Source organism: Lactuca saligna, chromosome 5, assembly GCF_052625555.1.
Source record: "Lactuca saligna cultivar CGN05327 chromosome 5, ASM5262555v1, whole genome shotgun sequence".
Lineage (NCBI taxonomy): Eukaryota > Viridiplantae > Streptophyta > Magnoliopsida > Asterales > Asteraceae > Lactuca > Lactuca saligna.
In genome coordinates, this window is record NC_136421.1 from 181,070,091 (window position 1) to 181,083,746 (window position 13,656).

The window sequence follows — 13,656 nt, forward strand, 5'->3', positions numbered from 1 at the left end:
AGGCCTTAGATCTGAAGTTGGGTTATACCATTAGATCTCTAGAAGGTAAAAAGATTGAAACTTTATGCTTATTTGCTTTAGATCTAGACATTCTAGCTTTATGAAGGTCTTATGGTACCTAGATTTCCCAAGATGATGCATGTGAAGTCCTAGACAAAACAAGTTGTCCTTTCAGACGTTTGGAAAGGCCCTAAGTGATAAAAATCAGTCCTTTTTAGCTAGATTTGATCCATGCTTGAGATAAGAAGGTCTTAATGGGTTAAGACTATGAGTTAAGGACTTTCTGGACGTCCAAAGTGATAAAGTCCGAAACTTTATGATTCTATGGCACATTTGGTCAATGGATCTGGAACATGGGTTCAAGAGCTTAACCCATTAAGCACTTATTAAGATTTTGGTAATGCCCTGCGTAAGATTTGTACGCCCAGCATACGTGGTCTGCGGTCCCGATTATGGTCAATGAAGATCTACGCTACGCCTAGCATAACTGGAGAGGTACGCCCCGTGTACACTCTCTGTTGGACTTATGGCTTGTGGGCTTAGTGCCTTGGGCTGGTTATGGGCCAAATGGGTTTAATCCCTTAATAGGCTATGTAAATAATTCTATTTGGGCAAGGTTGGAGTAGTAGGTATTGTGTTAGGCCCAGTAGGATGATGGGCCCGATTTGATAAATTGGGCCAATAATGGACTTGGATAATTTGGGCCTCTTGATATCTCCAAGGCCTTGTTAATTAATTTGTATTCTTTATCGCTCAGTCGAGGGTGTCGGACGTAGCAGCTGAAGACTCTCATTCCAATTCTACACTACTGCTAGGTGAGTTATCCTCACTATACCAAAAGGGTCTACGAAATTAGGCCGATCCCTTAGGATTTTATCCCGGAGTTAATATGTGTTTCATATTCATAATCAGTTAGATTGGTACCCTAGTACTTAGGGTTTGATGCTGGTATGATATGTTAGATTGGTATCGTGATAGATAGAATGATGCTATGCTTAGCAGTTGGTATGTTGTGTGCTTATTGCTTGATTATGTGCTATTTATATGTCGACATACATGGATGGGTTGGGTTGAGGCGGTTTCCTGCTTTGTGCGGTTGACGCCAACATATCTGGGGAGGTCCGGATAGGTTGTCGGCCCATAGGAGGTGGTCCAGTCATGCTGAAGGCCTGACGAGCGGTCCGGATAGGCTGCAGGCCCGTAGGAGGCGGTCCAATCATGTCGAAGGCCAGACGAGCGGTCCGGATAGGTTGCAGGCCCGCAGGAGGCAGTCCAATCATGTTGAAGGCTCGGGAGCGGTCCAAATGGGCTATAGGCCCATAGGAGGCGGTCCAGTCATGTTGAAGGCTCATTATACATACTGTTTGTTATTGTTTGCATTACCTTTATTATTGGATGCTAGATGTTGGTATTTTGGGGGTAACTCACTAAGCCTTCGAGCTTACATTTTATCGATTATTGTTTCAGGTACTTCAGCTGACCATGGCAAGGCGAAGGCGTGACGTACACATCCCCGTTTTATGATTATGGATTTCTGGGAACTCTGATATGAAAACATTTTGAAAACAATTGAAAACAACTTAGAACTTGTTGATGATTGAATGATTTTATTTATGTAAAATGGTTTTGGAAAGTTTAAATTTCTTCGAAAATTTTTGGGTTGTTACATGTTTATATATTTTAAATATATAAACCTATTTTTTACAAATTTATATGTATTTTTAAGTATTTTATATATTTTTATGTGTTTTTTATGTGTTTTTTTATGTATTACGTATTTATATGTATTTTTACGTATTCATGTACTTTTTTAAAGTTTTTTATATAGATGTTTATGTATTTTTATATATTTTAAATGTATAAACATATTATATGTATTTTTATAAGTATTTTACATATTTTTTTGTGTATTTTTATCTATTTATATTTTTATATATTTATATACTTTTTTAGTATTTATATAGATGTTTATGTATTTTTATGTATTTTATGTAACGACCCAATTTTTAAGAAAAAAATAATAATTCATTTTTAATTAATCAAAACCATTTGCATAAACCATAAGTTCCCAAAACATCTGTTTTCATATCAACATTCATTACATCATTATTTTCTTTCAAAACATCAGAGGGTACCAAAACACACTAGAAAAGAGAGATAGAGTGCACGCCGCATCATCACGCCTTGCTCTTGCCCTTGGGCTCAGAAGTACCTGAAACAAATCAACAACCTGTAAGTGAAATGCTTAGTGAGTTCCCCAGAGCATACTACACACAATCCACATACACAAATCCTAATAGTTAATAAAGTTATAAACATACCACAAAGCCATGCAATTACGAACCAACAAGAATGTCATGGGCTACCCCACATGGTCTTTACCTAGGACTGCTATGGGATACCCCACATGATCTTACTTCTAATGTCATGGGCTACCCCCACATGGTCTTACATCCAATGCCACGGGCTCCCTTCGGGGTCTTCCATACAATCACATAATCACATAATATATCAATTCATAAAATGACTATCACACACATATCATGATCGCATAATGGGCCGGCCTTGGTGCCTTAGACCCATAGCTATGGTGAGAAGACTCACCTCTGTCCGCTGAATACAAATATTGCCCTCCTAACAATCCGTAACCTCCCGAGCTGAATAATAATAATAACAATATAATCGAGGTTAGAACCTTAAATTAACCAAGGGAAACCCAGCCTTCAAACCCTTCCCCCAAGGGCCAAATACCCTTTCCTTACTAATGGGCCCCAAAGTTGAAGTCCAATATCCTTAATGGGCCCCTTGGCCCAATAAGGCCTAACCATTATGTCTATGGCCCATAACAGATGAAAAAGCCCAAATCTCACAGAATACAACCAAGCCCAATAACCAAATGGGACCCAAAGGCTTAAAGGCCAAAAACGGAATAGGGACCAACTGTGCAGCGTACTCCCAACGTACTTTCCTGGTACGCAGCGTACTGGGGGTTTGGGGACTACGCGCCGCGGACAACTGGTTACGCCTAACGTACAACCAGTTTAAGCACTTTTTCCATTAAGTGCTTAATGCTCAACTCCTTCACATCTAAAAGTTAGATCTAGGCTTGCTTAAACGTCCTAAGGCATAAAGTTGCCAACTTTATGCCCTTGCATGTCTCATAAACACCCAACACCTCCATTAAGACCCTTCCAAGGTCCTTAACCCATGCATGAGGCCAATACATCCATCAAGATCCATTTTTTATGCTTCTAAATGACCAAGGGACCTCAGATCTGTCATTCCCATCTCATATGGAGTTGCTCAACTTATTAAAAGATATCTAAAAATCCAACAAAGGGACAAACTACAAAACCCTAGCTAGATCTAGAGATTTAAATGGAAAGGTGCAAGCTTTTTACCTCCAGAAGCTTTGCAAGATGAATATGATGTAGGATCTTTAAGCACCCACACATTCCAAGCTTGCTTGACCACCTCTTCTTGCAATGAACACTAAAAGGCCACAAATGCACTCTTTTAAGCTCAAAAATGATCTCACAAGGTTCTCTGGTGTATAAGGACATTCTGAGGCTATGGAGGCTCTCTAGGGTTAGTTCCAAGGGACTTAAGATCATTTAAATAGGCCTCATGTCCGAAAATTAGGGTTTTAAACCCATAACATGTACGCCCCGCATAAGGCTAGGTACGCCCAGCGTACCTCAATTTCCTCCGCGACCAAACATGCATAGTATGCCAAGTGTACGCTTAAGTATGCCCCGCGTACTTAAGGGACTAATTATGCACAAATATAACTCTTTAGGGTTTTCAAGACATACCATGCTTTTTGGATGTTACATTTTAAATGTATAAAAATATTATTTTTACATATTTATGTATTTTTTTTACTTCAAGTCGTCTTTGCCATTTCATTCAATTCGTACAGCTTCTTCGAGTACACCTAGATTGTTTTCCTACATACCCACATATTTTAAGCTTTTCAGATTCGATGTTTAATCTCAAGATAAATGATAGATGTCATTTTATGCATCTTTTATATTAACTTTTATTAGTATTTTGCATCATATTTATTCTTTTTCATGTGCATTAGTTTAAATAATGTCCAGCTCATGTATTTCGTAAGAATAAGTACTGCTCAAGTTTTGGTGTCTATTTCATGTAACTTGATGTGGAGCGGTAGTTTGAGAGTCTTTGTTGTATATCTGGAGCATAATTGGAGCATATATGGAGCAAAATGCTAAAAATGACCAAATACAGGCTATACCTCACCAGACATGGGTCATTCTTCAGTTATGAAACATAACCGAAAGATTTTCGATTCTTTTTAAGGCATTTTAAAACTTCGGTCCTGAAGCACGGATCGTGCCTCCCAAACACGAGTCGTGCCTACCTCCACATGCCTTTATTTTGGGTATTTTAACCTGTGAAGCCCAAGCACAGGTTGTGCTTCCTAAGAATGGGCTTTGCTTCCCTAGATTTTCATTTTTTGTGATTTCTTTTGGATTTTCAAGTTGTAATGACTTGGCACAGGCCGTGCCCCCTAAGCACGGGACGTGCTTATTGCCAGAACCCTTGTTTGCTACCCAAACTGCTATATAAATACAAGATGTTCTCTCAGTTGAACGAGAGACAATTCAAGACGACAATAAATCCTTCCAAAGGCGATTTGTCTCCGATTTCAACAATTTCTAAAGATCTGAAGGTTGTAAATCACCTCCTACATTTAATTTAGCAAAATTAATAAATGTTTGATTTTTAAATCTTATTAGTCTGATCACCTAGCTAGGATTTAAATAATCTAGTTAATCAGTTGTTCAAATGCGTAATTGTTTTGACAATCTGGTAATAAGTATCAGATAATAAATCGGTTCTATGTTTGGATTTGACTTTATTATAAACTGAAATTTCATACATTTACGCTTCCAAGCTTGTGAGAAGTATTGGGTATTGCTGAGAATTTTACACAGAACTTAATGCAACTTTTCTGATCTTAATTAAGAGCTTGTTTAATTAGACAGTAAAAAGTTAGGGTTAACTAAAGAGCTTGTTTTGGTTAATTTAACTATGTAAAATATATTATACTAGATATTATTAGTTTTTCTCATTATACGCTTAGATAGAATGCATTCTGAATAACTAGATTTGAGCTGATTGAACGATTAGGAAAGTCTTAGCAATACTGAATTGTTTTTATTACTAATTTTGTTTGTTAATTTCACTATAACTTTTAATTTGGTTTTTAATAAAAAAAACCCTTTTTATTATTTTATGTTAAATGAATAGTATGTGTCTTACACAAAGAGGCATTGATCATAAGGCTGTGTCTCTGAGGATTCGACCATGCTTCCATGTGTTATCCATTAGTACAACCAGCAGTGATATTTTAGTTGCTTAAATCGTATGTTACAACGATTTAACAATAAGAGAATGAGAAAACCTTAAAATATGTGGGTATGTAGGAAAACCATCTAGACATACTCGAAGAAGTTGTACGAATTGGATGAAATAGTGAAAACAACTTGAAGTAAAAAATATATAAATACGTAAAAAAAAAAAAAAAAAAACTCAATTATATATTTAAAATACATAAAAATACATAAACATCTATATAAAAAAGTTAACAAAAAAAATACATAATTACATAAAAATACATATAAATACATAATAAATAAAAAACACATAAAAATATGTAAAATATTTTAAAATACATATAAATACGTAAAAACATGTTTATACATTTAAAATACATAAACATCTATATAAAAAACTTCAAAAATACATAAATATGTAATACATAAAAGATAACATATAAAAATAAACAAAAAATATATATATATAAAATACTAAAAAATACGTAAAAAAATACATTTATAAATTTAAAATATATAAAAAAAAAACAAATGCAAACATATACATATAAAAACTTACAAAAATATGTAAATACATAAAAATAGATATATAAAAATGTAATACATAAAAAATAAAACATAAAAATACATAAAAAATGTAAAATACTAATATATATATATATATATATATATATATATATATATATATATATATATATATATATATGTTTGTATATTTAAAATACATAAAAATACGTAAATATATACATATAAAACTTTAAAAAATTATAGAAATATGTAAAAATAAATATAAATACCTAAAACTACGTTTATACAATATATATAAGTTTTCATGAAATCTGCAGTAAAATCATATTATTTCGAAAAAATTAACGATTTTATCTTATGATCCGTTGAACATGTCAAAACTGGACTAAAATGAATAAATTAATCGGTTCTTTAAGCTTTTCTATTCAAAAAATTAAAATTTTAGATTTTTCGATTTAAAAAATAAAATTTATGACTTTGTTAAAAGAATTCTCAAACATATTATAACTTTTGTGGAGAAATCTCATAAATTAATTAGGTGTTTAAAAGCTTTTTTTTTTTTTTTTTTTTTTTTTTTTTTTTTTTTTTAACCTTGGACAGGCCAACCCTTACCTTACAAAGATTATAATGGGGTTATTTGTAGGAGTTAAAAAAGGACTAAAAGTGCGTTTTCGAATCTACATGTGGTTGAAATGAAATTTACGGAAGTCGTGGAAAACGTAAAACCCAATTTGTTTCTAGAATCGTCGTCGAGTTCTGCAACGAAAAGACACCTCTTGCCGTCGATTGCGATTTTTAAGATTTATGTGTGTGTGGGTGTGTGTTTCTGTGAGAAACGTTGAAAATGGTAGTGCTTGAGCCGATTCCGTCGACTGATGACGAACCAAAAAGGTCAAAATCAACCACCGTTGCCCCCGGCAGCGTAGATTCAAGTAGTGGCGATCAAGCAAACGCCGCCGGAGTAGATAATAAAAGTGACGACAGAGTAACCGGCGACGGATACGCGTCCGATGGTTTCGAAACCGCAAGCGAGACCGAAGTTGGCGATGATCAGACTGTATCTGATGATAATAACAATTCAAATGACGCCATTGAACATAAACAACACCAACCGGAAGAACTGTCTGTGGCGTCAAAGGATCAGTGCTTTGAAGATACGCTCGACGAAGACGAACTCAAGCAGGTTCACTCTTTCTCGCTTTCGAGGTTATAATTCATATACTCTGCGGTGTTTAGGTTTTGACATTTAGTTAAAGCCTCTGGCATCTGCGTTGAGTTTTTGATTTTGTGCAATGGTGTCATACCTAGAATTTGTGTTTTGAAGCATTTTACAATATCATCTTGCCAATTAGCTGCTGATTGGAATCTTCGGATTGATTTTGCTTGCTAGCTCTATGTTGATTTTGCTTTTAGATGGTTTTTAACACATGATTCGCATCACTCATGGTGTTCAAAACGTCTAATACATGATACTCTTATCACTGGTAATATGCTTCTTGAGTTCTTGATATAGCTGGATTCTACTTTTTTCTTCCACTCTCCATATGAACAATGTAAAGTGTATGAAGGCTATACTAGGATATTCTTGCGGTAACTAGTCTAATCCTAGGGCTTGGGATTGAATCCGAATTCTAAAAAATCTCCATTTAGGATCATGTATAAGTTCCACCATGAGACAAAAGAATAGTTGCTTGAAAAAAAGTTGAATTCAATGTTGCTCACTTATTATCTTGGAGATGCAGAAACTTTTAGCAGAAATGAATGAGGCAAAAGTTGAAGGCAACAAGTTATTTGGAGATGGTTTATATGAAGAGGCTTTATTGAAGTATGATTATGCCATACAACTTGCACCCGAAATCTCCTCACTTTCAGAAATAAGGTCAATTTGTCACAACAATCGTGCAACATGTTTCTTTAAACTTGTGAGTTCTCATCTTACCTTATCAATTAAATTTTGTAATTAGATTTAAAGTCTTAATCTTCATGTGCTTATGCTATATATCTATGGAGTTATATATATGACAGGGGAAGTATGAGGAGTCTATAAAAGAGTGCACAAAAGCACTGGAACTAAACCCTACTTACATGAAAGCTCTTGTTAGAAAAGCAGAAGCACATGAGAAGCTTGAAAATTATGAAGATGCTATTGCTGGTAATTAAGTTAAATAATTAACATTTTGATTAATCATTTCTTTTTTTTGAAATTTGTTTTATTAACATTGTTGTACTTTTTAGGTATGAAGAAAATCTTGGAATTAGATCCTTCAAATAAGCAAGCTAAGAGGACAATTATCCGTTTAGAACCATTGGCTGTAGAAAAACGTGAAAAGATGAAGGAAGAGATGCTTGGTAATAATAATAATAGTTAACTTTAATTTTAAAAAAAAATTATAAAAATATTGAAATATGTGTTTGAATATGTATATTGTAGGGAAGTTGAAAGATATGGGGAACACAATTTTAGGGAAATTTGGGATGAGTGTGGACAATTTTAAAGCGGTAAAAGATCCAAATACCGGCTCTTATTCCATCTCTTTTCAACGTTGAAGACAAACAGACTGGCAGACTGAAAAACAGACAGACAGAAAGATGTGTCATTTGAAGGAACATAAAGATAATAGTTGTGCATGTGCATACATACCCTACTCCCTTTACACTATCTTTTTGGTATTAAGATGGAGAAGCATATGATATAAAAAACCAATGGACATTATATATTTTAATTTTCATTTGGTTCTTATTAATTTCAGACATGTGTTTGGTATGAAACATTATTTTGCATATTGATTTAGTTATTGATTCATTTTCTACTTTATACATTATTTAACGATTTAGTTGTTCTTAATTGCTAAACTTTCTAATATTGTTACAACACGATCAGCTGTTAACTGATTTCACATTTACAACAATAGTTGCCACTTGCTCGACACAATCAGTATTTGCTGTGAAATTGGCTTTTTCTGAAGTTTAAATTAAGCTACATAGTCTCCATATGGATTGATTCCATGATAAACCACATTATTACAAAAGTACAACAAAAAGAAATACGTCATGTTTACAAGTTCCAACTAAAAATGTTATTACACCAAAAACATGGCCTTTTCAGTGAGTGTAATCCACCAACTTTATGTCCCCATAAAATATGAAAAAAGAATTGTTGATGAAAGCTGAATGATTCTCCTCCTATCGACTTTGTACTACATGAGCATGAGCATGAACAGCATTATTATTATCTTCATTCCTTTGTTTTTCTGATATCATTTCTGCATGTTGCTCCAGATACTCACTGCTGTTCATTTCTGTCAACCTGTTTTCATTGCAAAATTCCATAATTAATTAAAATTTCAAGTAGATGAACATATGTGCAAGGAGAAGTATGTAATTTTACATGAGAAAATGAATTGACATACCTACTAATAGTACGATCTTTTGCAAACCCGAGTTCATTATCAACACAAAGGTCATAATCGTCATTTTTCCTCGACCTTGATGAGGTTCTAGGTGCCCTACTTTGAGCATCCGAAATGGTCACAATCCTTTCAAAAAGGTCAAAAGGAGTCCCTTCGGCTCTACACATCAACCTCGCCTTATTCTCGTACATCACCTGTAATAATTATTTTCAATGATGAGGGTATTTACGTCTTTTGCACAAACTCAAAAAAAAAAAAAAAAAAAAAAAAAAGAATCTCACATCAACGAGAGTGACAAACCGATAGGCTGCGGTCCTGTTGTGGAGCCCAAAAATCGGCACACCATCCAAAGCCAATGTATGAAACTTTTCTGTAATTAAAAAAATTCATTTGTTAAAAACTAAAAATGGGACCCACATTGTTTTGACAAATTAAATTAATTGATTATAAAATTTCAAATTTAATAAATTCACTTACTACATAATCCAAAATAGTCAGCAGCACCAAGTGGTTTGTCACATAGTTCCTCAAAAGGAAAATATGCACATCCATTTGCACCCAATGGTACCTACTCAAAAAAAAAAAAAAAATTACTACAAAATAATATGTTTAATTCATATATTGTAAAAGAAAAAAAAAAAACAAATTAGTCATCTTAGGTGTTGTTTCTTCTATTTTCTCGTATATTTTTTAGAAATCATTTATCCAAACATCACTTTATTTAAAGAGAAAGAAAGAAAGAAAGAGGGTGATTGCTGCTGAAAACATATGAAATGACATTTTTACCCTTGTACATGTACCTGTAGTTTTCTACCCATAACAACTTCTGCCACCTGGGGACGAGCTGTATTTTCCCCAGCCAATTCTTGAAACTTTTGGAGAAGGAAATCGGATGAGTCATCATTTTTTATGAAGTAGAAACCTTCTTCAGCCTTCATTTCAAAAAAATTAAAAATAAAAAATTATAAAATATTTCGGAAATCAAATAAGTTATATAACACACTTGAGGAAATTGAATGAATGAGGGCAGATTTGTAATTATTAAAAAGTTAAAAAGAGTTTAGCATTTACCGATGTCCTCTTCCTATAATCTATTGAAGAACCGATTTCATGTATAATGCATCTTTCCTGCATCCATGGACAAAAATGGTAAATTGGTAATTACCAATGAAAAAGGGTAAAAATGGAATATTGAAAAATTGAGTTTACCTTTAATGTGGCAATGAAGGGTAGAAAAAGATCTCTTTGTAGTCCACGTTCATAAAGATTATCTGGAGCTCGGTTTGATGTAGCAACAAGTATCTATACTTCCATTACAAAATTTAAAAAAAAAAAAAAAATTATTATTATTTAGATTTATTAATATTGAAGAGGATTTAATTCTTAAAAGATATTCAAAATTTTATAGATTTTCTATCACTTACAGCACCATTACTAAAAAGATGACCAAATAATCGATTTAGTATTAAAGCATCCGCCACATCATTCACCTGTAATATCATCATTATAATAAATTTCAAAAGGATTTTTTTTTTTTTTTTTTTTTTTGGTAACATATTACATACCATAAACTCATCTAAGCATAATAAAATGGATTCATGAGATATTTCTCCTGCAACAACTTCAAGGGGATCAGCAACACCTTTATGCCTCTGCAATTATGAATTTTTTTTTTTTAAATATAATAGAAATAAAGTGACTTTTCCAAATATACCCTTACATGTTAGTTTTTAAATTATATATCTAAATATCCTTTCATGTTAGTTTTACATTTATCATCTACTTTTTACCAAACATTATTACTTTATCAGATAGTACAACTAGCTTATCAGTTACCAGCTATTCTAACAAACACAACTTTGGGATTTTTTCCACAAGTTTCCAAATATACCCTTACATGTTAGTTTTTAAATTATATATCTAAATGCCCTTTTATGTTAGTTTTACATTTTTCATCTACTTTTTGCCAAACATTATTACTTTATCAGATAGTACAGCTAGCTTATCAGTTACCAGCTATTCTAACAAACACAACCTTGGGATTTTTTCCACAAGTTTCCAAATATACCCTTACATGTTAGCTTTTAAATTATATATATCGAAATGTCCTTTTATGTCATCTACTTTTTACAAAACATTATTACTTTATCAGACAGTACAGCTAGCTTATCAGCTACCAGCTATTCTGACAGACATAAAGGAAGCAACTTTACCTGCAAGCGACTGTGTACGGTCAACATGAAGTCATGAAAATGGATCCTATTTTTCCTCCAATTGCTAGGCCTAATAAATTCAAAATTACATATAAAAAAGGTAAACCAAATGTTGAATCCTTTTCCACGATAAGGGCATTTACGTCTTTTGCACAAACAAGAGATCAGATTCAAGAGCAAGTCTTTATCCCACCTTATATTAAGTGGAACAACAAACAAGTCCATTTTTTTTGTCCCATTGACTTCAGTATTAGTCAAAATAAATAAATAAATAATGCTTACAATTGATCATAAAATAAATCCATTAACATGGTTTTTCCAGTTCCAACTCCTCCATAAAGATAAAGTCCTTTCACTGGTGAAACTAAAGATTGAGGCATGAGACGTGACCATAGCCACCTACTCCTGAAATTTTAACAAAATATACGCAAATTATAAATATAAAAATTGAAACTTTTTGATTTCTTGATATTTGATAATTGATAAATGATAATAATAATAATTTACCTCTCTTTTTTTCCAGAATCAGAATCACGATCCAAACGACAGGTATCAACTGACTCAACAAGCTCATCATAAAGTCTTTGAATTTCTCTTAAGGTGCCTATCTGTATATTCCCTTAATTTTTTAAAACCTAAAGGGTGTTTTTGGAATTTCAAAAATAGTCTAAACGTTTTCTAAATTACCTGACTATTATCACCATCTTCAAGATCACCAGCTTTGATTCTTCTCTCGTATTCCACAAGAGGCCCTGATCTTTTCGCTTCTGTTATAAACACAACATAATAAAATTTTCAACTTTTAACAATAACAAAATGACTAAATTAAGCTTTTGAATTATAATTTTGGAACCTTTGTAGGTTACTTCAGCAGCATCGGAAGAAATTGTTCTTGAAAACATATAAGAAGAAGGTAGTCCACATTTACAGATATTGTAAGATGATGTAGTGAAATTCCCGTTATTTATATATGATCTTTGTGCAACTCCGGTTGATATTTTCTCTCCATGATGTAGAAAAGCAGATCGAATTGGTGAAAAAGATTTAACAAAAGCTCTCTTCATCTTCTTCACTCAAGTTCTTTGATGTCGATTTAAATAGATGACCACTCCCAATGAAGGTAAACTTCAGGGGAGGGTCTCAAGAATCCTGAACGACAGAACAATTGGTAATAAAATTACAGAGATAATTAGGAATAAGGAATATATTCGATGATAAAACATAAAATTGGAGCTCATTCATGACTTGTAGTGGTCAAATTGATTAACATTTAACCACAATTAATTAAATTATTTTGACTTGGTCATTGTTTGCATGAGAACCCGGCTTAAAAGTTAGTTAGGAAAACCAAAATTTGAAGTTTTTACGTAAATCTGAAAATAACTATCATCAAGCTGACAAAATCTCGAAGAAAAAAGGTGTGATACATTAAAACCATATAAGAATCGGAAAAGGTCAAACGTTTGTTCTATTGTTGACTTTCGAGAAATCCGACCAATGGAAATATCATATGATTCCTGGAAATGAAACTATTGATGCGTGCGAGAATCAAAAGCTAAAGAAACCGAAAACAAACCTGAATTCGGGTGGATAGGCTTTCGAAAAGTGAAACACAGATAATTGAATTGAAGTCTGCGAGGGGGGAGCTGCGTTTGGAAGATTGAGCTATTCGCTATTGATATATTATCTGAATGGAGGTTAAATACCGATAAGGGTCTGATAAATATAAATCTTTTGTAATGATCAGAAAAATATGAAGAACCCTAAATTTATGGAACTCCCTGAAGTTGGTGGAGAGAGATAGAGAGAAAGAGAGAAAGAGAACCCTGTTTTGTTGGAAAGAGACAATGGGAATGGGATCTGCGTTGGGTCATGATCTTTTTTATATTTTGTTCCTTTGACTCAATTATCCGAAATGGTCCCTCTACTATTCTTCATTCAATAGTTTTGTCCTTCACAAAAAAAGGTCCTTTAATGAAGAATTTTATCTTTGATTATGTAGAGAAACAATCAATTAAACATGACAACTAAAAACTAGAAACTCTCAATAGTCTTGTCAAACATGTTTGTTATATCAGTTGTTATGTAACGATATAATTATTATAATTATTAAATGAACACATAAAAAGAACACAATTA

At 33.0% G+C, this 13,656-nt stretch overlaps 2 protein-coding genes across 2 annotated transcripts; one reads left to right on the plus strand and one right to left on the minus strand.

Annotated features, from left to right (window-relative positions):
• Positions 1–6,602: 6,602 nt before the first annotated feature.
• Positions 6,603–8,709, plus strand: LOC144997672 (uncharacterized). The gene is made up of 5 exons (XM_078957548.1): positions 6,603–7,077; positions 7,637–7,816; positions 7,920–8,046; positions 8,130–8,243; positions 8,326–8,709. The coding sequence occupies exons 1-5, from the start codon at positions 6,739–6,741 to the stop codon at positions 8,439–8,441; spliced, it is 876 nt and encodes a 291-aa protein (XP_078813674.1). The 5' UTR covers positions 6,603–6,738; the 3' UTR covers positions 8,442–8,709.
• A 123-nt stretch (positions 8,710–8,832) lies between these two features.
• On the minus strand, positions 8,833–13,361 carry LOC144997671 (uncharacterized). Its single transcript, XM_078957547.1, has 15 exons — positions 13,094–13,361; positions 12,371–12,666; positions 12,205–12,284; positions 12,025–12,125; positions 11,800–11,922; positions 11,518–11,587; positions 10,870–10,956; positions 10,729–10,794; positions 10,514–10,606; positions 10,376–10,432; positions 10,105–10,236; positions 9,782–9,872; positions 9,586–9,674; positions 9,305–9,498; positions 8,833–9,201 (listed from the first exon to the last, which is right to left on the minus strand). The coding sequence occupies exons 2-15, from the start codon at positions 12,579–12,581 to the stop codon at positions 9,078–9,080; spliced, it is 1,518 nt and encodes a 505-aa protein (XP_078813673.1). The 5' UTR covers positions 12,582–12,666; positions 13,094–13,361; the 3' UTR covers positions 8,833–9,077.
• Between the last annotated feature and the right edge of the window lie 295 nt (positions 13,362–13,656).

Excerpts from the sequence above, each read along its gene's own strand:
- LOC144997672 (XM_078957548.1), top strand. The coding sequence starts at position 6,739 with ATGGTAGTGCTTGAGCCGATTCCGTCGACTGATGACGAACCAAAAAGG. Across the intron at positions 7,817-7,919 it reads CAACATGTTTCTTTAAACTT|GGGAAGTATGAGGAGTCTAT; the intron begins GTGAGTTCTCAT and ends TATATATGACAG. Across the intron at positions 8,047-8,129 it reads TTATGAAGATGCTATTGCTG|GTATGAAGAAAATCTTGGAA; the intron begins GTAATTAAGTTA and ends TGTACTTTTTAG.
- LOC144997671 (XM_078957547.1), bottom strand. The coding sequence starts at position 12,581 with ATGAAGAGAGCTTTTGTTAAATCTTTTTCACCAATTCGATCTGCTTTT. Across the intron at positions 12,285-12,370 it reads TGCTGAAGTAACCTACAAAG|AAGCGAAAAGATCAGGGCCT; the intron begins GTTCCAAAATTA and ends TGTTTATAACAG. Across the intron at positions 9,675-9,781 it reads TGACTATTTTGGATTATGTA|AAAAGTTTCATACATTGGCT; the intron begins GTAAGTGAATTT and ends TTTTAATTACAG.